At 42.5% G+C, this 24,988-nt stretch overlaps 1 protein-coding gene and 1 non-coding gene across 3 annotated transcripts in view; both read left to right on the top strand.

Annotated features, from left to right (window-relative positions):
• pik3r3b (phosphoinositide-3-kinase, regulatory subunit 3b (gamma)) overlaps window positions 1-24,988 on the top strand; it is a 549,621-nt gene that overhangs the window by 306,482 nt on the left and 218,151 nt on the right. For both annotated transcript variants that reach the window (XM_078218604.1, XM_078218605.1), the window contains 2 exons: window positions 17,360-17,561; window positions 22,714-22,799. In XM_078218604.1, the coding sequence (XP_078074730.1) occupies window positions 17,360-17,561; window positions 22,714-22,799 (288 nt within the window). The remainder of the gene's footprint in view (window positions 1-17,359; window positions 17,562-22,713; window positions 22,800-24,988) is intronic.
• On the top strand, window positions 6,935-7,133 carry LOC144498103 (U2 spliceosomal RNA). Its single transcript, XR_013498647.1, has one exon. It is a non-coding gene; the product is annotated as a U2 spliceosomal RNA (small nuclear RNA).

The following is a 24,988-nucleotide window of genomic DNA, read 5'->3' on the forward strand; positions in this document are numbered from 1 at the left end:
GCCCATTTCAGAAATCCAAATGTGAAATGAGGAGCTTTGGCACTGTATATTAAAATGATAGCAGAGTGACTATCCAACAGCGATTGCCACTCCTCAGATCATTCAGCCCTGGGTACCAGCTGTTACTCAGAAGTCAACTCCTGATGTTCCAGCTTCATGTCTCACTCCAAGCACAAATATTTACCCTGCCACTCCAGTGCCGTACTGAGGGACTGCTGAACTGGCGGTGAGATGTTGAACCAAGGTCTCATGTGTCTGCTCAGTTGGATGTAAAAGAGCCAAGTGAGTTATGCCTACTTTCCTGACCTGTAATTATCCTTCAATCAAAATGGCAAAAGAATAGATTATCTGGTCATTATCATAGTGTTGATTGTGGGAGCTTGCCGTGCACAAATTGGCTGCCACATTACAAGAGTGCCTACACTTTAGAAGTACTTCATTGGCTGTAAAACACTTTGAGACATCCAGAAGCAATGAAAAGTGCTAAATAATGCAAAACTTTTTAAAAAAAGTTTGATATCTTGCAATCGCATCCACTGACACTCCCAAAGGGGTCTGTGTAGACTTCTTTCTCAGCATACCCACTTCCAACAGTGTCTTGATTATTAACAAGTACAAGTCCATACGATGGGTCTAAAGGTGACCCGAGCTCAACTTCTGTCCCCACATCTGATCCATGACTGCTATCACTTCTTACAACATCATCCTCTGCCCCTACCTCTATCCCTCTCGCACTGATATCCTGATTGCTGCTTTAACTGACTCGTGGCTGGGATTCTCCAGTACTCTTCTTGTCAACCTTCCCACTCCTATCATCCACAAACTGTCATCTAGAATGGCTTTATACCTGCCCTACCTCATGTTAATACCTGTACCCCTGTCATTCCCTACCTTATCAATCTTCACTATCAACCCAAAGGTTATCCAATATCTTTAAGATCATCACCCTCACCATCAAATCTCTTCTAGCCCAATGTCCATGCATATATCCTGGTCCTCCAACATGGACATATTTCTCTCCATCGCCACCTGCCTCTTTCTCCTCACCCTTGTGCCCCAAACTCTCTCAGCCTCTCCACCACCTACACAATCTTCACAAACCTTCATAAGAACCACCTCTTTGACCACGTCTTTGTCTCTCCAGACCTTCTTCCTTTTCCTCTCTGCTTGGCATCCATTCTTTTTCCCAGGGTCGAAGGGTCAATTACTCGGGGGCATAGGTTGAAAATGAGAGGGGTAAAGTTCAAAAGAGATGTAAGGGGCAAGTTTTTCACACACAGAGGGTGGTGAATGCCTGGAACGCGCTGCCGGAGGAGGTGGTGGAAGCAGATTCTATAACAATGTTCAAGAGGCATCTGGATAGATACATGAATAGGCAGGGAATAGAGGGATACGGACCACATAGAGGCAAGAAAATATTGGATTAGAGACCATCTCTGTCGGCACAGATTTGGTGGGCCAAAGGGCCTGTTCCGATACTGTTCTGTTCTTTGTTCTGTATCCATTGTCCTGTAAAGTACCTTGAGTTGTCACTTTGTGTGTAATGAGCATTGCTCCAAAAATGTACTTTGCCATATATGCAATCGTTCTCTATATTTCTTTCCCTGTAGTCAAACATTTTCAGAGATGGATTTAGAAATCGAGGGATCATGAGCTCCAAGAACATTTAAGGCCCCTCACTACCCATTACATAACACACCAGCTCACCCCACTTCCCCCGATCTATTTTAAAACCTATTTTGCCTGAGGAAATAGACTGTGGTTTGTTTACACATAGGCTCATTATTAAATGAATCATGTCAGAGTACACGAGGTTGACATGAAACGGTGCTCTGAGGGACCCCTTATTTACTTGTGGCACCTGGGCACAGGCCTCATTGGCCTATGCATCAGTCTGCACCTGAATAATTACATTATGTTTTATCCCTTGTCACTTCCCCTATATTTCTTCCACATACAGAGACTTTGTAAAGTTGGGTTGAATCCAAATTGCATAATGCTATCTTAATGTACAGTCAGTTTTATTGGCAACTTTAGTGGTTGTCACTCCTATCACTGTAGAATAACATTCATTTGTGTTGACTAATTTCTGGCAAATTAAAAGAGTCTTGCAAATCTCACCTGATAAATAGGATCGTATATACAGAACATCCAGTGCCCCTCAGTGAAAGATGTTTTATATTTTACACAAGGATAGCTAACTGGATGACTCACAAGAAATCATAACTGAGATTAAGCCAGTCTGGCTCGCAGAAATAGTGATGATAAAATCTATCTGATGTGACAATATTGAGTGTTTTATCAATCGCACTGACTGAGTTTCGCAGGTTTGAACAACTGCAGCTCGCAATTAGTTTTTTTGTCCATTAAAATGGAAATGGGGAGAATGACATCATTAGACAATCTTGATGAGAATTAAGTTCTTAATTCAGTTTTTCTTTGTTTCTTTCACAAAGGTCAGAAAGTTTATTTTAAATGCACGTAGAGGCAAGATCTGCAGTCAAGGAAATTGGACACTATAATCATGTGAATGTAGGATTTATTTGGTAATGCATCAGGGAGGAATAAGTGGAAAGGCAAGTTGCGGGATGGATACAAACAGTTTACAAAGAGATATTAATAGGTTAGGTAAGTGGATGAAAAGTTGGCAAATGGAGTATAATGTGGGAAAACGTGAAGTTGTTCATTTTGAAAGGGAGAACAAAAGAACAGAGTATTACTTAAATGGGGAAAAATCGCAGAAAGCAACACAAAGGGACTTATGCATGAAACACAGAAAGCTAGCAGACAGGTGCAGCAGGTAATCAGGAAGGCTAGTAGAATGTTGGCCCTTATTTCAAGGGCTTTGGAGTATAAGAGTAGGGAAGTTTTGCTACAACTGTGCAAGGTCCTGGTGAGACCACATCTGGAACACTGTGAACGGTTTTGGTCCCCTTATTTAAGGAAAGATATTGGCCGAAAATTTCCCATCTCGCCCACCGCTGGAATCGTAGCATGCAAGGCAGAAAGTCTGGCAGATCATTTAAAGGTCTGTTGGGAATTTCCAGTCCTGGGGCGTGCGTGGCTAAAAAATCCTGACTATGGTTTCATTGGAAACAGTACGATCTCGGTATAGAGAGATTGTCTTATGAGCAAAGGTTAAACAGGTTGGGATTCTCATTGGAATTTAGAAGAATGAGAGGTGAGCTCATTGAAACATATAAGAGCCTTAAGGGGCTTAACAGAGTAAATGCTGAGGGGATGTTTTCCTCATGGGAGACCAGAGGGCATCATCTCAGAATAAAGGGGTGCCAATTTAAGATTGAGATGAGGAGAAATTTCTTCTCTCAGAGGTCTTTGGACCTCCTTGTCACAGAGAGCTGTGGGGGCAGAGTCCTCGTGTATATTTAAGGCTGAGATAGGTAGATATTTGATCAGTAAGGGAATCAAGGGTTACGGGGAAAGGGCAGGAAAGTGGACAAGAGGAATGTCGAGTCGGATCAGCCAAGATCCTATTAAATGGCAGAGCAGGCTCGAGGGGCTGAATGGTCTTCTCCTGTTCCTATTTCTTATGGTCTTCAGCTTACTTTCATGATTTTATGTTCTGCTTCATATATTATTAGCATCTGTTTAGCATTGATGCTCTTCATGTGAGATCAGTGGGCAAGATTAAATTGACAACTCGTTTGAGAATTGGCTCAGCAACAGAGGCTTGGATAGTAATGAACAGCTAAAGCTCTCTCTCTCAAAAGGAAATCATTACTCTATTACAAAACTTTTATTCACACAATATTTTTAAATAGCAGAGCTGTGTGTCATTAATAGGATTATTAAAAATGTTTCTGGCCTAAAGCTGTGTGAGCAGCTAAGAAGCAGGAAGACAATTGATTGTCTTCGTCAACAATTTGTCTAGTGCTTTTAATGTAGAAAAATGTCTTCAAAGTACTTCACAGAGGTGAAATGAGCCAAAAAATGGATGGCAAGTTATTAGGAAAGGTAGCCTGTGGTTCAATGAGACTTTAGAGAGATCTGGACCAATTATACTGTTGGGAAGATAACTTTTAATGGAGGTTAATGCACACAAAAAAACATGTAGCTGTATTGGGGGAGTACTGCACTGTTGGGAGATGTTAAAACTTTTATCTGGTCATTATCTGAAGGTAAGCATGCAAGTGCAGCAGGCGGTAAAGAAGGCAAATGGTGTGTTGGCCTTAATTGCGAGAGGTTCCAAGTGCAGGAGCAGGGATGTGTTGCAATTATACAGGGCCTTGGTGAGGCCACACTTGAGTATGTGTGCAGTTTTGGTCTCCTTTTCTGAGGAAGGATGTTCTTGCACTCCAGGGAGCGCGGCGAAGATTTACCAGGCTGATTCCGGGGATGATGGGACTGCTGTATGAGGAGAGATTGACTAGGTTAGGGTTGTTTTCGCTGGAGTTCAGACGAATGAGGGGGGATCTCATAGAAACTTATAAAAATCTAACAGGACGAGACAGGGTAGATGCAGGGAGGATGCTCCTGATGGTGGGGGAGTCCAGAACCAGGGGTCGCAGTCTGAGGATTCAGGGTAGACCATTTAGAATGGAGGTGAGGAGACATTTCTTCACCCAAAGAGTGGTGAGCCTGTGGAATTCATTACCACAGGAAGTAGTTGATGACAAAACATTGAATGTATTCAAGAGGCGGCTGGATATAGCACTTGGGGCAAATGGGATCAAAGGTTATGGGGAAAAAGCAGGGTTAGACTATTGAGTTGGACGATCATGCCATGATCGTAATGAATGGCGGAGCAGGCTCGAAGGGCCAAATGGCCTCCCCCTGCTCCTATCTTCTATGTTTGTATGTTTCTATATCTCATTGCTGTTTGTAGGCCCTTACCATGGGCAGACAAGCTGCTGCATATAGGAACATTGGACTGAGGAACGAGTGGCAAGTAACGTTTGTGCCACACTAGTGCCAGGTTATCTCCAACAAGAGACAACCTTGACATTCAATGGCATTACCATTACTGACTTCTCCGAGATCAACATCCTGGAGATTACCAGAAAGATCTGGAGAGAAAACCTCCTTGTTTCTCAGTGGAGAAAAAGGCTGGTTTTCAAGTCAGAACCTTTCACTTTGCCATTTTTTGAGAAAATTCCACCCATGATCTTTCTTTACTTCCTTAATGACCTGTCCAGTTCTGGAATGGGAGGAATGTTTTGGTCACCATACCTATAAATAAAAATAGATGCATTTAAAAGATATGAGTGAATAGGTGATTCAACCTTAACTTCCCTAAAGTATATCAAGCAGTGAAATGAAATTAAGCTAAAAGAAGATTTGTAGCTCATAAGAATTTTTATATTGTGTATTCTTACTTGAGTTTATAGTTGAATCTAGATGTTGCAGTTTTTAAAATTAATGCCACAGCAGCTGATGTGTCAATTAAGAAGCTCTTGATGTGAGGACTAAGGGTAATGTAATCCATACCTAGTTAACTGGAATAGATTTGGATGTGTGAAGGTAATATCCAGCCTTTATTCATTATTTCCTCTGTAAACAACCACTCATCAACTCAAAATTTGTACGGTTGTAACTTCAGACTTAGAAATCACTTGGAAACAAGTTACTTGTGTTGCTTTAGAAGTGTGGGATGCAAACTCCTGAAATAATTTTTGTATTAAATGCTGAGTGGAGTTTAGGAAAGAGATAGAGAATCTGGTGAAATGGTGCGGAGACACTAATCTCTCCCTAATGTCAGTAAAATGAAGGAGTTAGTCATCAACTTCAGGAAGTGTAGTGGAGCACATACCCCTATCTACATCAATGGTGATGAAGTGGAAATGGTTGAGAGCTTCAAGTTTCTAGGTGTCCACATCACCAACAACTTATCCTGGTCCTTCCATACTGATACTATAGTTAAGAAAGCCCACCAACGCTTCTATTTTCTCAGGAGGCTAAGGAAATTCGACATGTCTGCTATGACTCTCACCAATTTTTACAGGTGCACCATAGATAGCATCCTTTCAGGATGTACCACAGCTTGGTAAAGTTCCTGCTCTGACTGAGACCGCAAGGAACTACAAAGGGTTGTAAACATAGCCTAGTCCATCACGCAAACCAGCCTCCATCCTTTGATTCCTTCTACACTTCTGTCACCTCGGAAAAGCAGCCAGCATAATCACACCCCGGGCATACTCTCTTCCACCTTCTTCCGTTGGGAAAAAGAACTCAACAACTCTGACTCAAGAACAGCTTCTTCCATGCTACCATCAGACTTTTGAATGGACCTACCTTATATTAAGTTGATCTTTCTGTACACCCTAGCTATGACTGTAACATTATATACTGCACTATCTCCTTTCCTTCTTCCTTACATGCTCTATGAATGGTATGTTTTGTCTGTACAATGCACAATAATACTTTTCACTGTATTCCAATACATGTGACAATAAATAAAATAAAATCAGAACTGTCAGTTGCTTATACGTACAATATCTTGTAACTTCCATGATTCCAGACCTCGATTATGTTAAATGTTCGTATATAAATTTGATTAGAACTTCACAGCATTGCCTGTCGTCTGACTGGAAAGAACCAAGGCATTAACTGCTGTTTTTGTTCCAGTGGGAGTGTTCTACCTAATGTCAGTGTTACCTTGTTGTAGAAGTGTGTGGATTCCTTGAATTAATTATCTGGGAGGTTGCCTCCAACTATCTAAAATCTTTATCCAGGAGTAGCTTGGGCTTGGGCTTGGGATGAGTGTGAACGACCAGCTTTTCAATTGAGAAATCTCATACAAAATATAACAATAAGTCAGAGAATAAATTGCACGGTGTTACAACTATTGTGAGGTTTGTTACTTTTCAAAAATGAGTAGGGCAGAGATTGTGACATGCAGCTGCAGTGTTTCCTAGATGTTTAAAACCCCAAATATGTGCTTGAAAAGTCCTAAATTAAATAGCATGCAAATAGCATCGCTTCTCGGCCTTTTGGCTAAGAATAAGTGTAGTATCGACATGCTGCACTTGGTTGAAGTCATTAGGTTACATTTTAGCTTCATTTGAAGCAATTTTTAAAAGCGGCATCTCGGCCTTTTGGCTAAGATGCAAATGAGATCAAGCCTTGGAGGAGGTGCAATGCCTACTCCAATCAGCTTGGATCATGTAGATCAAGCCCAAGACAGGAGGTGAGAGCCCTGTCTTGTCAGCTTGGGTCGGAAATGTCTCACTTGTTGCGACTCTGAATTGGACTTGATTTGATTGAATTGGATTTTTAAAAATTAAATAGCATGCAAAAAAAGAAAGAATTGCATTTATGTAGCACCTTGGTCTGTACCTGAGATTTCACAAGGTGCTTTGCATCCGATTTCTCACTTTCAGACGTGCAGGCATCATGATTTTGTAGGCAAAGATGGCAGCCAATTTGCGCATCGTAAAATCCCATGAACAATAAAGGACCAGTAAACATTCTAGTGGTGTTAGTTGAGAGATGAATATTGGCCGAGTCATTGGGAGAACTTTCCTATTCTTCTTCAAATGATGCATGAGGTATTTTACAATTATCTTAGCAAGCAGATAGAGGGCGGGATTTTACAGCCTCACTCATCCCAAAACTGTAAAATCCCGCCCGAGGTCAATGGACCTTCCCGTGTTCCGCTCCTTGCCTGCTCTGATTCCCGTGGCGGGGTGGGGTGGTAAAATTCCAGCCAAAAAGGTCTCAGTTTAACATTCAAAAAGCAGCACTCTTGGCAGGTCAGCATTCTCTCAGTACTGCATTTAAGTTTCCAGCTGGATTATATGTTCCAGTCTCTGGAGTAAAACCTCTACCTAAACTCTTCTGACTCAGAGACTAGAGTGCCACAATTAGCTGTGGCTAGTTTTGCTGACCAACTCTTCAACTCAGAGCTCAAACTTTAATTCACAGCTTAACCTTGTACATTATCATTTTAATGGAAGACCCATTATTTGTTCTTACTAAATGGCAATCCCAAGCTGTTCCAGTTCAACGTCCGCGTGGTACCTCTGACCTCTTTACCAGATTTGGATGCAGCACCTGACTATTCAAGTAAAACTAACATTACATATATATTTTCGAACCGCTTTAGAAAGCATTTCTGTAATACCAGCTTGGGTCCTGGAACGTGAAATTGTTTGCGTTCTGATGTGGTGTAGATTCCACAGCAGCCAGAACAACACAAAGACAGCTGCTCATGCACAAGCTTGCACATGTGTAGTTATTTTTAACCATGCATCTGGTCGCCATACCTTCCCAAATGGCAATGTGGAACTGGGCTGAGAAAGCAACTGTCCGGCAGTCAGTTAGATAGTCTGATTTCCAATTACGTTGCCGCTGGGGATGTCACTCCCTCCAGGGAGGGGGTCTCCGATAGTGGCACATGAACAGCGGAGGCAGCGGAATGATTGTGTTTGTTTTGCAACAATACTAAAGCAGTTTATTAAAATACAGTAGTTTGACAGTCGCAACATTTTGTGCATCAAACATTTATCTGAGCAAATCGTTAAGTAAATAGATCAGTGGAAGCCAAGCCAACATTGCTTTCCTACGCGGTAATTGTAAAAGGTGCTGTTTAATGCCGTTAATGTATTAATGCACATGAATAAATATGCGTTGCCATTAAGTACAAAAGAAAAACAACATTATGGACGGAGAGGTTGAGAGAGACCTTTTACACGGGGCGGCATGGTGGCACAGTCGTTAGCACTGCTGCCTCGCAGAACCAGGGATCCAGGTTCAATTCCCGGCTTGGGTAACTGTCTGTGTGGAGTTTGCACAGTTCCACCATGTCTGCGTGGGGGTGCTCCAGTTTCCTCCCACAGTCCAAAGATGTGCTGGTTAGGTGCAATGGCCATGCTAAATTCTCCCCCAATGTACTCAAACAGGCGCTGGAGTGTGGCGAAGAGGGGATTTTCACAGTAACTTCTTTGTAGTGTTAATGTAAGCCTACTTGTGACTAATAAATAAACTTTAACTTTTAACACTACAGGACTTTACATCCCCTTTCTTTGATATCAGATTAAATCAAAGAGACTCAGAACAGCGAGCAGGAGAAACTTTCTTACACTGATTGTGAGACTGTGGAATTCACCTGGAGGGTTGGTGGCTGAGGCAAATACCATACCAACATTAAAATTAGATTGGGTAGGTGGATGAAGGGGACATGGTAGAAGTGAGATGGGAACAGAGTAGGTAAATATGGTTGGAACTATTCGTTTGTGTGGAATATCTCCATTAGTCTCTTTACAGGAGTGTCTCTAATAGCAAGAATGTCAACAGAAACAATCCTGTGGAGTAAAGTGGGGATTAGTCAGCAATCTTCTTGCTGGAGGTAATCAGGTTCTGCTCAGGTAGGCATGTCCTTGGATATCTCCAGTGAAAACTGCTTTTAAAACTAAAGCTAATCAGTTTCTGCTGGTGATACTTGGCTTACGTTTGCAGTCATGGATCTGCCCATGGATTGCCCAATGTTCTTTTACATGACAGCAGTTTGGTTTCCTCATTACTGCCTTACGAGGAACTTCTACAATTTGGGTTGGAGCTAGATGGAGAAGGGCCTGGGCAATATAATTGTGAAGGGTTGAGCATCATAACTGGGCAGTTTCAAATTGTGCATTTGCAAATCTCTTGTTCTTTTTAAGTTTATTTATTAGTGTCACAAGTAGGCTTACATTAACACTGCAATGAAATTACTGTGAAAATCCCCTAGTCACCACACTCCAACGCCTGTTCAGGTTACGCTGAGGGAGAATTTAGCATGGCCAATACACCTAACCAGCACATCTTTCGGACTGTGGGAGGAAACCAGAGCACCCGGAGGAAACCCACAGAGACAAGGGAAGAATGTACAGACTCTACACAGACAGTGTCCCAAGCCAGGAATTGAACCCAGGTCCCTGGCGCTGAGAGGCAGCAGTGCCGCCCTCAATGTTACTGAATCCACCCACAATGTAAATGGAGCATGCTGAAATTATTTTTCATTTGTATGGCTGGGGAAGCAGTTATAGTTCAATGTCGGAGTTAACAATCCATTCAACAGCTTCAACTGATGCAGTTTGACTAGTTGTGATGCCACCAGGGGTCACTAATGGGAGATGACTCATCAGCGTATCACTTCCAACGAGCAAAATAATTTGGTAATGTACATGACATCTAACAGAAAAGCTAACTTAAACATTGCATTCTGATTGACTCATTTAGGCTTTGCCTTCCTTTCCTCAAGTTCATTTGCAGATTTGACGAAGTTGCATTTTATTTCTTGAATCTTGATAAGAAACCGTAGGGGCTGTAGCACTGAAGCTGACCATTAAAGAACGTATCTGTTGTTGCAGCCTTTCATTCTGTTTCCTTCTCTGCTTAACATTTCCAGTCTATCTTGGTTTCTGAGAGTCATTTAAGATCATCCACTCTAGGGAAAAAATAGTGAAGATGTGACAAAAAAGTATGTCTATTATATTGTTGTTTGAATTCTTTTATTATCTTTATTATCACTTTCTAAGATGGCGCTGGAGCATAGAGATTTGTGTGAGCTGTCTCCAGCATACCCTCAAATTCTATCTTTTACTCTCGTTCTATGCTTCTAAAACTGTACTGTAACTCTTTTAAACTCTCTAACAATGTATTAAGTTGATCTTTCTCTACACCATGGCTATACTATATTCTGCACTCTCTCCTTTCCTTCTCCCCTATGTACTCTATGAATGGCATGTATGGTCTGTATAGCATGCAAGAAACAATACTTTCCATTGTACCCCAATACATTTAACAATAATAGATCAAATCAAATATTGGAACCAATACACACATGGCATAAAGATTGCCTATGTTTGGCCTCAGGAACATCCACTTCTGCTTCATTCATGTCTTTATTACCTCCAAATTCGACTTTCCTGTCCATATCCCACCCTCTCTAAACGTCAGACATCCAAAGGGTATCTGCCATATCCTACTCTGCTTCAAGTCCAACTAACTCAAGATCTCTGTGTTTGCGAAGCTACATTGGCCACTGGTCCATCATTGGAGTTTAGAAGAGTGAAAGGGGATCTTGTAGAAGCTCATAAAATTCTAACAGGATTAGACAAGGTAGATTCAGATGTTCCCAATGATGGGGGAGTCAAGACCTAGGGGTCATAGTTTGAGGATAAGGGATAAACCTTTTAGGATGGAGGTGAGGAGAAATTTCTTCGCCCAGAGGGTGATGAATCTGTGGAATTCACGACCACATGAAGTAGTTGAGGCGAAAACATTGTGTGATTTCAAGTAGGAATTAAATATAGCTCTTGGGGCTAAAGGGATCAAGAGATATGGGAGAAAGGCTGGATCAGGGTATTGAATTTGATAATCAGCCATGATCATAATAAATGGCGGAGCAGGTTTGAAGGGACGAATGGCCTAATCCTGCTACTACTTTCTATGTATATTTCTATGTGTCCCTTAGATTTAAAGTTCTTATCCTATATGTAAAACCCTTCATGACCGAGCCTCTTCCTTTCTCTGTGATTTTCTCCGCCCTGCCTCATCTCCCACCCTAAGAGTGCCTCATTGCTCTGAGTCTGAACTCATGTCTTCCTCCATGACAGCTCTGGCTTCACCTGTCTGGAGTCCCACACTCTGGAATTCCCTATCTAAAAGCCCTTCTCTTCTCCCTCTTCTTTTACAATTCTCACTAAAACCCACCACAGTGCCCAATTCTTTTTGATCACCCATCTTAATATTTCTTCCTTTGACTCATAGCCCTTTAATTGTCAGATTATGACTCTGTGAAGAGTTGTGGAGCATCTTTCTACCTTAAAGACGCAATATGAAGGCAAATTGTTCATGTTAAAATTATTGCTGTGTGTTGTATTTGAGAGGGTGTAATACTTGCTAACAATTCTGAGCCCATAGCATGGAGCTGAATTTTCATTACCAACAATGGCTTGGAGGAGGTGGAATCAGGAAAATAGGAGGGAGCTGAGTTGGGATGTCTACCTGACATTCCCATTCCTGGGGAACTTTCCCAAGGGTTGACTATGAATGTGATCAGCTCAGAGACAGGTATATACGGTCAAATAAATTAGGAGGAGTAGCCTCATGAGCCTGCCGCAACATTCAGTAAGATCACGGCTGATCTGATTATGACCTAGACTCCATGTTCCTAGCTACCGTGGATAACCTTTGACTGTATTGTTAGCCAAGAATCGATCTACCTCTGCCTTAAAACTATTCAATCACCGTGCATGCACCATTCTATGGGCAAGAATGTCTCAAACACAACCCCCTGAGGAAAAACAAATCTCCTCAGCTCAGTCTTAAATGGGAAACTTCTTATTTTTAAAGCGTCCCTTAGTTCCAGTCTCTCTCACAAGAGGTAACAGGGAAACATCCTTTCAGCATCCACCCTGTCTAGTCCCCTTAGAATCTTATATGTTTGAATAAAAGCACATTTCATTCTTCTAAACTCCAATGAATACAGGCCAAGATTGGATGAAGGTTCCCCTTCATCCACGTTGCATATTTCTTCCTCAAAGAACTCCGTTACATTAGTTAAACATGATTTAATTTCATAAAAACCATATTGATTCTACTTGATTGCATTTAGATTTTCTAAATGTCCCAATATAACCGCCTGATTTCAGAATTTCCCTACCATGGAACCATAGAAAAGTTATAGCATAGAAACAGGTCATTTGGCCCATCATGTCCATGCCAACCCGAGTATACCCAGGTGCCCTTTCTAATCCCACCTTCCCGCACCTGGCCTATAGTCCTGTAGCTTACAGCACTTAAGGTGCAGACCCAGGTACTTTTTGAAAGAGTTTAGGGTCTCTGCCTCCATCACCAACTCGGGCAGCAAATCCAAACCCACACTACCCGCTGCATTAAAAAAGTCCTTCCTCATGTCCCCTCTACACTTCCTGCCACTTATCTTGAATCTATCTTGAATCTATGTCCCCTGGTTCTAGAATTCTCTGTCAAGGGAAACAATTTTATCCTGTCCACTCTATCTCTTCCCCTCATTATTTTGTGCATCGTTCTATCAAATCACAACTCCGCCTTCTTTTTTCCAAGGAAAATAACCCTAACCTATCCAATCTCTCCACGTGTACCCCATCCAGGCCTCGCAGTATCCTGTAATTTTCAATAAGATCCCCCCTCATCCTTCTAAAATCCAATGAGTACAACATCAACATCGTGGGCCGAAGGGCCTGTTCTGTGCTGTACTGTTCTATGTTCTATAGTTACACTTTTCTAGCCCTGGCAACATTCTTGTGAACCTCCCCTGCACTCTCCAGATGAATTACATCTTTCCTGTAATGTGGTGACCAGAACTGCACACAGTATTCCAGTTGTGGCCTCACCAGTGTTTTATACAATTCCAACATTACTTTTATATTCTGTATTTCTGCCAATGAAGGAGAGCAATCCAAATGCCTTCTTTATAAACTTGTCTACTTGAACTGCTGCCTTTAGGGACCTGTATACTTGTACGCCAAGATCTCTCACTTCATCTACCCCTGTTGGTATATTCCCATTTATTGTGTACTCCCTATAACTGTTTTACTTCCCTAAGTGCATGGCCTCACATCTCTGTGTTAAAATCCAAGTGCCACCATACCACCCACTCCACCAACCCATCTATATAATTTTACAGATTATAGCTATTCTTGACACTATCCACTACTTGACCAGTCTTTGTGTCGCCTGCAAATTTCCCAATCATGTCCTCCATGTGCATGTCCAAATCGTTCCAACACCAAACCCTATGGAGCACCAAGGCATCCATCGACCAGTATCCTTTGTTTCCTGTTACTAAACAAACTTTTTGTCCAGCTTGCCACGTTACCCTGCATCCCATTGGTTTTACTTTTTTGACCAATCTATCATGCGGGACCTTGTCAAACGCCTTGTTAAAATCCATGTACACAACATCCATTGCACTACTTTCATCAACCCTTCTTGTCACTTCCTCAAAGAATTCAATCAAGTTTGTGAAGCAAGACCTTCCTTTAACAAATCCACGTTGACCATCCAGTTCGTAGAATCCCTACAGTGCAGAAGGAGGCCATTTGGCCCATCAAGTCTGCACCGACTCTCTGACAGAGTATCTTAACCAGGCCCTATCCCCATAACCCCAAATATTTGCCATGGCTAATCCATCTAACCCACACATCTTGGACACAAGGAAGTTAGATAAAGGAAAACCAGTGGACGTGATTTATTTAGATTTCCAAAAGGCCTTTGACAAGGTGCCGCATAGGAGACTGTTAAATAAGTTAAGTGCTCATGGTGTTAAGGGTAAAATCCTGGCATGGATAGAGGATTGGCTGACTGGCAGAAGGCAGAGAGTGGGGATAAAGGGGTCTTTTTCAGGATGGCAGCCGGTGATTAGTGGTGTGCCTCAGGGGTCGGTACTAGGACCACAACTTTTCACACAATACATTAACGATTTGAAAGAAGGAACTGAAGGCCTGTTGCTAATCTTGCAGATGATACAAAGCTATGTAGTATGTAGTATTGAGAAAGCAGGTGGGCTGCAGAAGGACTTGGACAGGTTAGGAGAGTGGGCAAAGAAGTGGCAGATAGAAGACAATGTGGAAAAGTGTGAGGTTATGCACTTTGGAAGGAGGAATGGAGGCATAGACTATTTTCTAAATGGCGAAAGGCTCGGGAAATCTGAAACACAAAGGGACTTGCAAGTCATTGTTCAAGATTCTCTTAAGGTTAACGTGCAGGTTCAGTCGGCAGGTAGGAAGGCAAATGCAATGTTAGTCTTCATGTCGAGAGGGCTAGAATACAAGAACAGGGATATACTTCTGAGGCTGTTCAAGGGTCTGGTCAGGCCCCATTTGGAGTATTCTGAGCAGTTTTGGGCCCCGTATCTAAGGAAGGATATGCTGTCCTTGGAAAGGGTCCAGAGGATGTTCACAGAAATGATCCCTGGAATGAAGAGCTTGTCATATGAGGAACGGTTGAGGACTCTGGATCTGTACTCATTGGATTTTAGAAGGATGAGGGGGGATCTTATTGAAAATTACAGGATACTGCGAGGCCTGGATGGGGTACACGTGGAGAGGATGTTTCCACTGGTAAAAACTAGAACCAGAGGGCACAACCTCAGGGTAAAGGGACGATCCTTTAAAACAGAGATGAGAAGGAATTTCTTCAGCCAGGGAGTGGTGAATCTGTGGAACTCTTTGCCGCAGAAGGCTGTGAAGGCCAGGTCATTGAATGTCTTTAAGACAGGGATCGATAAGTTCTTGATTAATAAGGGGATCAGGGGTTATGGGGAAAAGGCAGGAGAATGGGGATGAGAAAAATATCAGCCTTGATTGAATGGCAGAGCAGACTCGATGGGCCGAGTGGCCTAATTCTGCTCCTATGTCTTATGGTCTTACGGACACTAAGGGGCAATTTTGCCACTGACAAAACACCTAACCTGACAAGTTCATGCCTTTCTATGTGACGATTAATCCTATCTCTCAGGGTTGATTCTACTAATTTTCCCAGCACCATTATAAGACTAACTGGCCTATAATTGTTTAGCATTTCCTTTGATCCCTTTTTAAACAATGGAACATCATGCGGAGTCTGATGGATAGTTCCCTGTCACAGAGAGCATGGAAAAGAGACCTCTGGTTCAGCATCAAGGTCACTCCAATAAATAGACCTCACATTCCCTACAATCCAGATTACACTGTCAACAGTTCAGTATCTAGTCAGCCAAAATCACAATTCAGAGATTGTAATGTAGCCCTCTTGCTGAGTTTACTTAGTACTCTAAGCTCACACGTAACCCCATATATTTACCCTGCTAATCCCCTTAACACTAAGGTCAATTTAGCATGGCCAATCAACCTAACCCGCATATCTTTGGAGTGTGGGAGGAAACCGGAGCACCTGGAGGAAACCCACGCAGACACGGGGAGAATGTGCAAACTCCGCACAGACAGTGACCTGAGGTCGGAATTGAACCCGGGTCCCTGGTGCTGTGAGGCAGCAGTGCTAAGCACTGTGCCACCGTGCCGCCCCACATGTGTGACATCTTGTTCAGGATTGTATTCTGTTCATTGTGATAAAAAATGAAGCTGAGATAATGGAAATTACATTCTTTTGTTGTTTTCTCTACTCCCTCCGTTCAACTCCAGACTCTGAATTTTACCATATCCAGAGGGTGGACAACGATTCTGATCCAAAGTCTTTGTCAGTACCAACAGGAGGTCTAAGAAGTTGCTCCTGTGTGTTCCACCCTCTTGATTTTAATTTTCATAGCATCATAGAATCTCTATATGGCAGAATGAGTTCCCCCATCCTTTGGCCTTTGGTTGCACATCTTCTCAAAGCACGGCTCATATTCTGAAATCTGTCTGAGGATTTAGTGATTTGCAAAAGAAGCAAATGTGATGTGAAAAAAGCTTTTTCTCCCAGTGAGGTTTGGAATATACTGCTGGAAGTGTGGTGGAGGCAAGTTTGATCGAGGTGTTCAAGAGGGAATTAGAGGATTATTGAATAGAAACAATGTGCAGGGGAAAAGGCAGTAAGTCACCATGTTGATTTCAAGAGCAGGTGCAGATACGATGGGCCAAATGGCCACCTTCTGCGCCAGAATAATTCTGTGATTCATGAATTTATCTTTCTATTCGTTCATGGGATGTGGGCGTCGCTGGCTGGGCCAATATTTATTACCCATCCCTAATTGCCCTTAAACTAAGTGGCTTGCTGGGCCATTTCAGAGGGCAGTTGCTGTGTGTCTGGAGTCACATGGAGGCCAGACTGGGTAGGAATAGTAGATTTCCTTCCCCAAAGGACATTAGTGAACCTGATGGGTTTTTATAACAATTGACAATTAGACTTTTAATTCCAGATTTTCTTTATTTAATTCTAAGTCATGGGTGGCACAGTGGCACAGTGGTTAGCACTGCTGCCTCACAGCGCCAGGGACCCCGGTTTGAATCCCGGCTTGGGTCCCTGTCTGTGCAGTGTCTGCATGTTCTCCCCTTGTATGCGGGGGTTTCCTCCGGGTGCTTGAGTTTCCTCCCGCTGTCTGAAAGACATGCTGCTGAGGTGCATTGGCCATGCTAAATTCTCCCTCAGTGTACCCAAACAGGCGCCGCAGTGTGGCGAATGGGGAATTTTCACGGTAACTTCATTGCAATATTAATGCAAACCTACTTGTGACATTAATAACTAAACTATAAAAACAAATTCCACCATCTGCCGTGGTGGGATTCGAACCAAGGTCTCCTGGGCATTACCCTGGGTCACTAGTCCAGTTACAAGTACCACTACGCCATTGCCTCCCACATGTACCTATGAGCACGCTTCACAATACATGACCATGAAGTTTCTTATATTTAACAATGTTGAAAGTAGACCCTAACATAATCTGATCTTTGTTGTTCAGAAATCCAGAACCTTGATGACTGCGTCCAGCAAATCAGAAGAATTGTGGAATCTCCCAGCCTGCCTCAGCCGCACTACCTTATTTTGCAGTATCTGGTGAAGCACTTTTGTAAAGTGTGTCAGTGTGAAGGCATAAACCATCTCACTCCGAGGCTTCTGGGTGAAATCTTCAGTGATGTCTTCTTCAGGCATTCATTATCGAGGTAAATGACTTTTGGAAAAAAATAACTTGTAATCTTTGTCAGAGGCTTTTTTTTAAATGGAAACTTCGCAGGATTGCAGAAGAGCTTCTGTAACATATCCTAAGGGTGGCAGTTTTTGATACACAGCTCAAGTCTTGATAAACATGGAACTGATGTGCCAAAAACTGCCGGGATTATATTTGACGTACTAGGAATCTTATCAGAGAGTGCAATGGAAGAGAGCATTTTGGGAATTGGAGATCAGAACGCCCCATCTGAGCTTCATTCCTTCATTCCTTCTGCCAATTTTGGCTTTTGATCAGAATAATGTTTGGATCATGCTGCCTCATAAACCCAGCTGATTTCTTGTTTTGGATTCACAATAAGATGAGGTGAAGGGTGGAACAATGGCATCAATCTGCCCATTGGAACCAGCAAGAGGGCTGAAACACATTCACGGTTGTGCCTTTCATTTGATTGTTGAGTTGCCAGCGCAGAAAGAAAGCTAAATGGGCACTTATCACTGGGGAGGTGTGGGGTGGGAGGGGTGGGGGTGGGGGGACCCCACTGGTTGATATACAGAGCTGGAAGTAAATCTTTAACAGCTGGTGGGGAGGCAATCCAAAGAATGGTCGCAGAATGACCGATAATAGGTCAGAACATTCCTGTCGGAGCCAGGAGAGCATCCTTCAATTCAGTCATTTTTCTGAGCAATCGGCAGTTGGACGATTAAAGGATAGTTGGCTTGACCGCTGAACAACCAGTTCCATTGGACAAAAATTCAGTCGGCCAGGCCTCGAGTGACCACTAAGCAATAATGATGCTTTAAATGAGGCAACAGGCAGACAAAATTCCCCCCTCCCCTTCCATGTAAACAAGCAAATACGTTCATCTGTGTACAGAGCCCATTTACTCATCAATTCACTCAACATAAAGAGCTTGTAAAAACTATCAGTTTAATGCAGAAATGCTGACACATCTCCAAGGATCTTGAGAGTGATTTGACTATGTTGGCATTCTCCATCAAGTGGTTGGATTTTGGTTTCCTATTTAAGAATCATACGTGGCATTAGAATCATATCATCATAGAATCATACAGTGCAGAAGAGGTCCTTTGGCCCATCAAGCCCACACCGGCACTCGAGAGACACCTGACTTCCCCCCTAATGTGGGAACTGCACACCAAAGATGATTGGCCATGCTAACTTGCCCATTGGTGTTGGGGGATTAGCAGGGTAAATACTTGGTGGTTACGGGGATAGGGCCGGAGTGGGATTGTTGTCGGTACAGGCTTGATGGGCCGAATGGCCTCCTTCTACACTGTCGGGGTTCTATGATTCTAATCCCATTTACCACACTTAGTCCATAGCCTTGAATGTTATGATGTGCCAGGTACTTATCCAGATACTTTTTAAACCCGCCTCTAACACCATCTCACGCAGAGCATTCCAGATTGTATATAAGGTAGCAATGCATGGGAATTGCTTTGCTAAGTTGGATAAAAAATTGTATTTGTATTGGGTATGTGTTTAGCCTGTTACTGACTTTATAATTAATGAGCGGAACATTGTTATGGTAATTTTCCGTGTTTATTTCATGGGTGTTGAAGGCCGATTTTTTAGTAATAAAAACAGAAAGTGTTGGAAAAGCTCAGCAGGCCTGGCAGCGTCTGTACAGAGAGAAACAGAATTAGTGTTTCGAGTCGCTGAGTCTTGTTCAGAGATCTCAAGCTCAGAGCTTCACGTTTTGGAGAGGACTCATAGAATCATAGATTCCCTACAGTGCAGAAGGAGGCCATTCAACCCATGGAGCTTGCACTGACAACATTCCCCCCAGGCCCTTTCCTCTTAACCCTACGTATTCACCCTGCTAATCCCAGTGACACTAAGGGCAATTTAGCATGGCCAATCCACCTAATCCGCACATCTTTGGAGTGTGTGAGGGAAACCAGAGCATCTGGAGGAAACCCATGGAGATACAGGGAGAACGTGCAGACTCCACACAGAGAGTGACCCAAGGCCAGAATTGAACACAGGTCCCTGGCGCTGAGAGGCAGCAGCGTGGGCTAGAAACGTGAACTCTTTCTCCCTCCACAGATACTGCCAGACCTGCTGAGTTTTTTCAGCATTTGCTGTTTTTATTTCAGATCTCCAGCACCTGCAATCTTTTACCTATTATCCAATGTTCTGTATTTACTAATTAGGTGAAAAATGTAAGTATAAGAAACAATAAACAGGTCTATAATAGGTCTATAAAATAATGAGAGGCATAGATCAGCTGGATAGTCAATGTCTTTTCCCAAAGGTAGGGGAGTCTAAAACTAGAGGGCATAGGTTTAAGGTGAGAGGGAAGAGATACAAGAGGGTCCAGAGGGGCAATTCTTTCACTCATCGGGTGGTGAGTGTCTGGAACAAGCTTCCAGAGGTAATAGTAGTGGCGGGTACAATTTTGTCTTTTAAAAAGCTATTGGACAGTTACATGGGTAAGATGGCTATAGAGGAATATTGGCCAAACGCAGGCAATTGGGACTAGTTTAGTGGTTAAAAACAAAGGGGCGGCATGGACAAGTTGGGCCGAAGGGCCTGTTTCCATGCTGCAAACCTCTATGACTCTAATAGAGGTTGTTGTTAGGGCAACACTATAGAGTGGGAGAATTGGCTGACTTCAATGCTCCTGTCAGTGAGGTTGTAGTGACATTATAAGCTTAAGTACCCAACTTTAGTGATTTTGCCACATACAGTGGAGAGAGGAAATTTGCACGATTGATAAAATATTATATCGTCATAGATCTCCCAGACATTTATGATTCTGTGTCTCACGATCTTCTATACCTTTCTTTTAATTTTTGAAGTTGAAGAGCAGGCATTTTATTTAGCTCATCTTTCTCATGAGTGGGGACAGTGGACTTGGTAGCGCTCCAAATTCATAACACCATTAGATTAATGTGCTAATAGTGGGTTAGCATTAAGTTCAAGAGTGAGAAACTTTCTATATAAAAATTCCTGAAGCAACTGAGTGCAAGTTTCAGAGTCTGCTAGTTGCATTTTATTGAGTCAAACCACTAAAAGGAAAATGGTTTCAATTATGCTGAATTGGAATTAATTTATCTCAGTAACAGCACCTAACATTGGCACATTTACATGGTCAGATGTCAGGGAAATGTTGGGGAAAGGTCTGGAAAATGCTGATCAATTGTCTGATGCATTAGGTGCTGACTGATATGACCACATCCAGACAACAGAACAAGGTGTTAGTCACGCGATGTTTTATGAGATTGCACATTCGCATTGCATTTGGTTACTGAGGATTTTCACTTGATTCGAACTGTGTGCAACATGCCAACTTTTCCTCGATGGCTTGATTTACGCTTATGCATCCATGGTGCTTTCTTGGTACTGTGAGGTAATATAGTAAATTCTCACTGTAACACTGTCATTTGGAGCTGCAAAAACGCTGTGCTAAGGGGAATGTTCCGGTGAAGGTACTTTATTGGAGTTCTCTTTCAATGATGGAGCTGCGAATGAATGTGATGGTGTATCAGTGGTTAATCTGTCCACGGTGTTTATAGTGTATTGCACAATGACAGACATTTGAATTGATAATGAACCATTCTGTTAAACAGATTTTTCTGAATGCTGTTCTTATAAAATTAGTCTGTGTGACTGGCTCTTGATTTTTTTTCCATTTGGAAGATTCTTTTGTTTGGAACTATTAGACAAGGTAAATAACAAATAATCTCTCCTGTTAGCAGTTCAAAGTTGTTTCTTATTGATTGCTGGAGGTTGTATATGGTATCTTTGTCTGGATGTTTCTAGCTTTGCAGCAACGGTATGAGAACAATGCTACACTCTACCACACCTCTGTCCAAAAGAGACCAACCTGTGTGGGTTGACTTCTGTCTTTAAAGTTTATTTATTAGTGTCACGAGTAAGCTTATGTCAACATTGCAATGAGGTTACTGTGAAAATCCCCCAGTCGCCACGCTCTGGCGCCTGTTCGGGTACACTGAGGGAGAAGTTTAGCACAGCCAGTGCACCTAACCAGCACATCTTTCAGACTGTGGGAGGAAACCGGAGCACCTGGAGGAAACCCACGCAGACACAGGGAGAACGTGTAGACTCCACACAGACAGTGACCCGAGCCGGGAATCAAACCCGGGTCCCTGGTGCTGTGAGGCAGCAGTACTAACCATTGTGCCACTGTGCCGTCTTGTAGCTGAGCGGCAAGGAGTCTGATAACATAAGCTGCAGTGATCTCATCTGACATGAACTTTCTTTTGCACTGGGCAAAAACGTACTGCTGCAGTCAGAGCATGAGGTATTTCATGAAGCTAAATGAAGCGTAAAAAAGTCCGTTAGCGCCCAAGAAAATCTCTGTACATCAGTGGTACAAAGTATTGTACTGCTGTTGTGTTCCAGGCCATCAGCAACTTTTATGAGCTGTGAAAAGGGTTCTCTGGTTGGGTAGGTACATTTTTAAATTGCGAAACAAAGGTGAGGGGCACGCACCCAGAGTGCGGAACATCACGCAGTCTGAAAAGGCTAGGAGAGAATACAAGGTAAATCAAGACATGCCGTCGAGATGAATGTTTACAAAGCCTGTAGTTTATAGGAGGAATGGAAGACCTGTGGTTTGGGGAGGGCTTTGGTATGGGGGGAAAGTTGGTGGAGGGGCTGCTGGCGTCACAAGAAGTTAACCAAAGTTGAATTTGGAACATTTTCATTTCTAATCACTTTGTTTAACTGGAAAGAGGAGGCGAACTTGTTGCAGTTGAGGAGAATGTTCCACATTCTAGGGCTAAACTACCTCCATGCGGCCTTCAGTGGAATTCAATATTGGTATGGTACACATCAGAATGCAGAATAGATCAATCAAACGTACAGTTCTGAGCTGGCGTGAGATTATAAGCTTTTGTCAGCAGCTCTGGAAAAAGCATAGGAAGCTGTGGGAAGAATGGGTTTATTTGAATTTCAATGCGTGACTTGCAGTGTTTCCACATCTCACTCTTGATCTTTATTTATTAAACACTTCTCTGTTTGGGAAACTTAAGTCAGTGGCAAGAATTTTTCGAATGCCTATGTCAGGCCAAATGTTGTAAATTGTGCCTGAACCAGACACTTTACCAGGATGAATGTGTACAGAAATGTTAAATGCTGGTTACATTTGCTTTCAGCGCTGATGTGAATCCAGAGCACCACATCAAGATCATTGAGGCACTTATCATGACTGGAGGCTTGGCTGAAATGCAAGCAGCACCAGGTAGGAGAGCCAATATTCTTCTGTATTATGAAATTTCCTTGGCAGATTCATTTTTTTTCATGATCTAGTGCTTTGAGGTATTTCCATATATGTCTTAGATAGCAGATGGTTACAATAGACTCTTTGTTGGCCTTTATACAGATTCAATTTAGATACAGAAGCTATTTTCAATCTATCCACCTTCTTTAAATTTCAAGGAGCATGCATAAGTCGCAGTAGAGTTTTGTCAGATGGTGCAAGTCGACGTGGCATTTCAACCTACTGAAGAGATGCTGCTTTTTGAGAAAATACTCAGCAATGGATTTTCTGTTTAGGAAGGGACAATGTTTCATAATAACATCACACATAAGTGTAATTTGAGTGTGCTTGATACTTAGATGTACACCATTGTATCAGTTTTGGGCATTGCTGATTTGCCTTTCAACACTTATTTGTGAAGATAGTGCACTGCAGCTCGTCTGATCTATATCTTCACTTTTTATCTGGTTCGGCGGGACCCAGGCAAAGAATAACCACATTGATTATTATGTTGACTGGTTGGCAAAATACAGATGGGGGCAGTGGATGCCAAGCAGATGTTAGTATTTTTGGCAAAGGAATTTGTTACATATTTAAAAGGGTTGCAGGTTGCTTCAAGAGCTGATCAGATGATTTGATAGTGATGTCATTAGGGTGTTTGCAGAGGCTGTTGTTTTACTTTCAGTTTTGCATTCTGGGCAATGCAGCGAACATCTCTTTCAATAAAACCTGTTGTGTGTCAGTGTGAATCTGCATGTGCAATTTACAACTTTTCTTTCTGTTAAAATCCACAACTCCTAACACTGTTAGGACATTACCGAAAGGGAGAGGGGATGAATGGAATTGATGAAAAGGCCCTTTTCTTAATTTGCAATACGGTTGAATCTTCCAATCCTGGTTTGAGTTAACATCGATTATCTTTTTGTCTGGGTATACTCCTATGATGCATATTGAGATGTCTTTTCTCTGCTATATAAATGAAAGTTTTTGAGGTAGTAAATTTTCACAATGAATTGCTTTAGAAACCAAAACATTCATGAATGGCAATGGACTAGTTCCTGGAAAAATGTTTCGCAGGTTTCCTCTATTATTGAGGGAGCAGGGAACAAGTGTGTCAACTTTATACTGTTTATATTCAGTACATTGTTGAAGAATCAGTGAAATTGGTTATCTGAAATGAACGAAGCATAACTTGTATATGACAAAGCTGAGCCAAAATGGAATAAGAACAAAGATCAGCACAGGAACAGGCCCTTCGGCCCACCAAGCCTGCGCCGATCACATTGTCCTATCTAGACCAATACTTTGTCAATAGTCAGTTTTTCACTCCATCATCTTGTTATTGTACTTGATGCATTAAAACTAGGCTTGCTTCAAGAAATAACCTGTATCTGGGGGCTGCATTCCTCTATTGCATCCATTCCCAGGGACAAAACTGGATGACATCCATTCGCTCTTGTATGATAAGTCTTAATTGGAAAATCATTTGAGTTGCTATTACCTCCTGGCTGCTGGCTTTGTTCTGCAGATGGTCCATTAAGACTAAAGCAATTTGTAGTAGGTTGATAAATGAATTTTAGTCGGGCACTTAATGGCTGGAAACTGCAGACACTCTTGTGTTAAGTTTATGTTGGATTGGTAACTTTATTTGGTGTTGGGAAATACACTTCTGCTTTCCTTTGCTCAGCCTGATCAAAGTGGAAAGGACACTTCACAGATTGTGCTTCTTGTTCATTATTGTGAAGGGATGGGCAGGTTTTCTGCCACTAACAGGTTTGCTACTGAAACTTCCAGTTTCCTGACATGAGGCAGGCTCACTCACTGCATGTGGTTCTGAACATTAAAACACTGCCCGTTGTCAGTCCTACACCTTGAAAAATCTCGAATGTGAAAATATCTGCAAACAGCGCGATGGCCTTTGACACAATCGCGGCATGAATACAAAAACGGGCTGCAGGTTGGCACAGTGGTTAGCGCTGCCTCACAGCACCAGGGAGCCGAGTTTGATTCTCAGCTTGGGTCACTGTCTGTGCAGAGTCTGCACGTTCTCCCCGTGTCTGAGTAGATTTCCTCCGGGTGTTCCAGTTTCCTCCCACAGTCCGAAAGACATGTTGGTTAGGTGTATTGGCCATGTTAGGTTCTCCCTCAGTGTACCCAAACAGGCGTCGGAG

The sequence above is a fragment of the Mustelus asterias genome, chromosome 8 (genome assembly GCF_964213995.1).
Source record: "Mustelus asterias chromosome 8, sMusAst1.hap1.1, whole genome shotgun sequence".
Classification (NCBI taxonomy): Eukaryota; Metazoa; Chordata; class Chondrichthyes; order Carcharhiniformes; family Triakidae; genus Mustelus; species Mustelus asterias.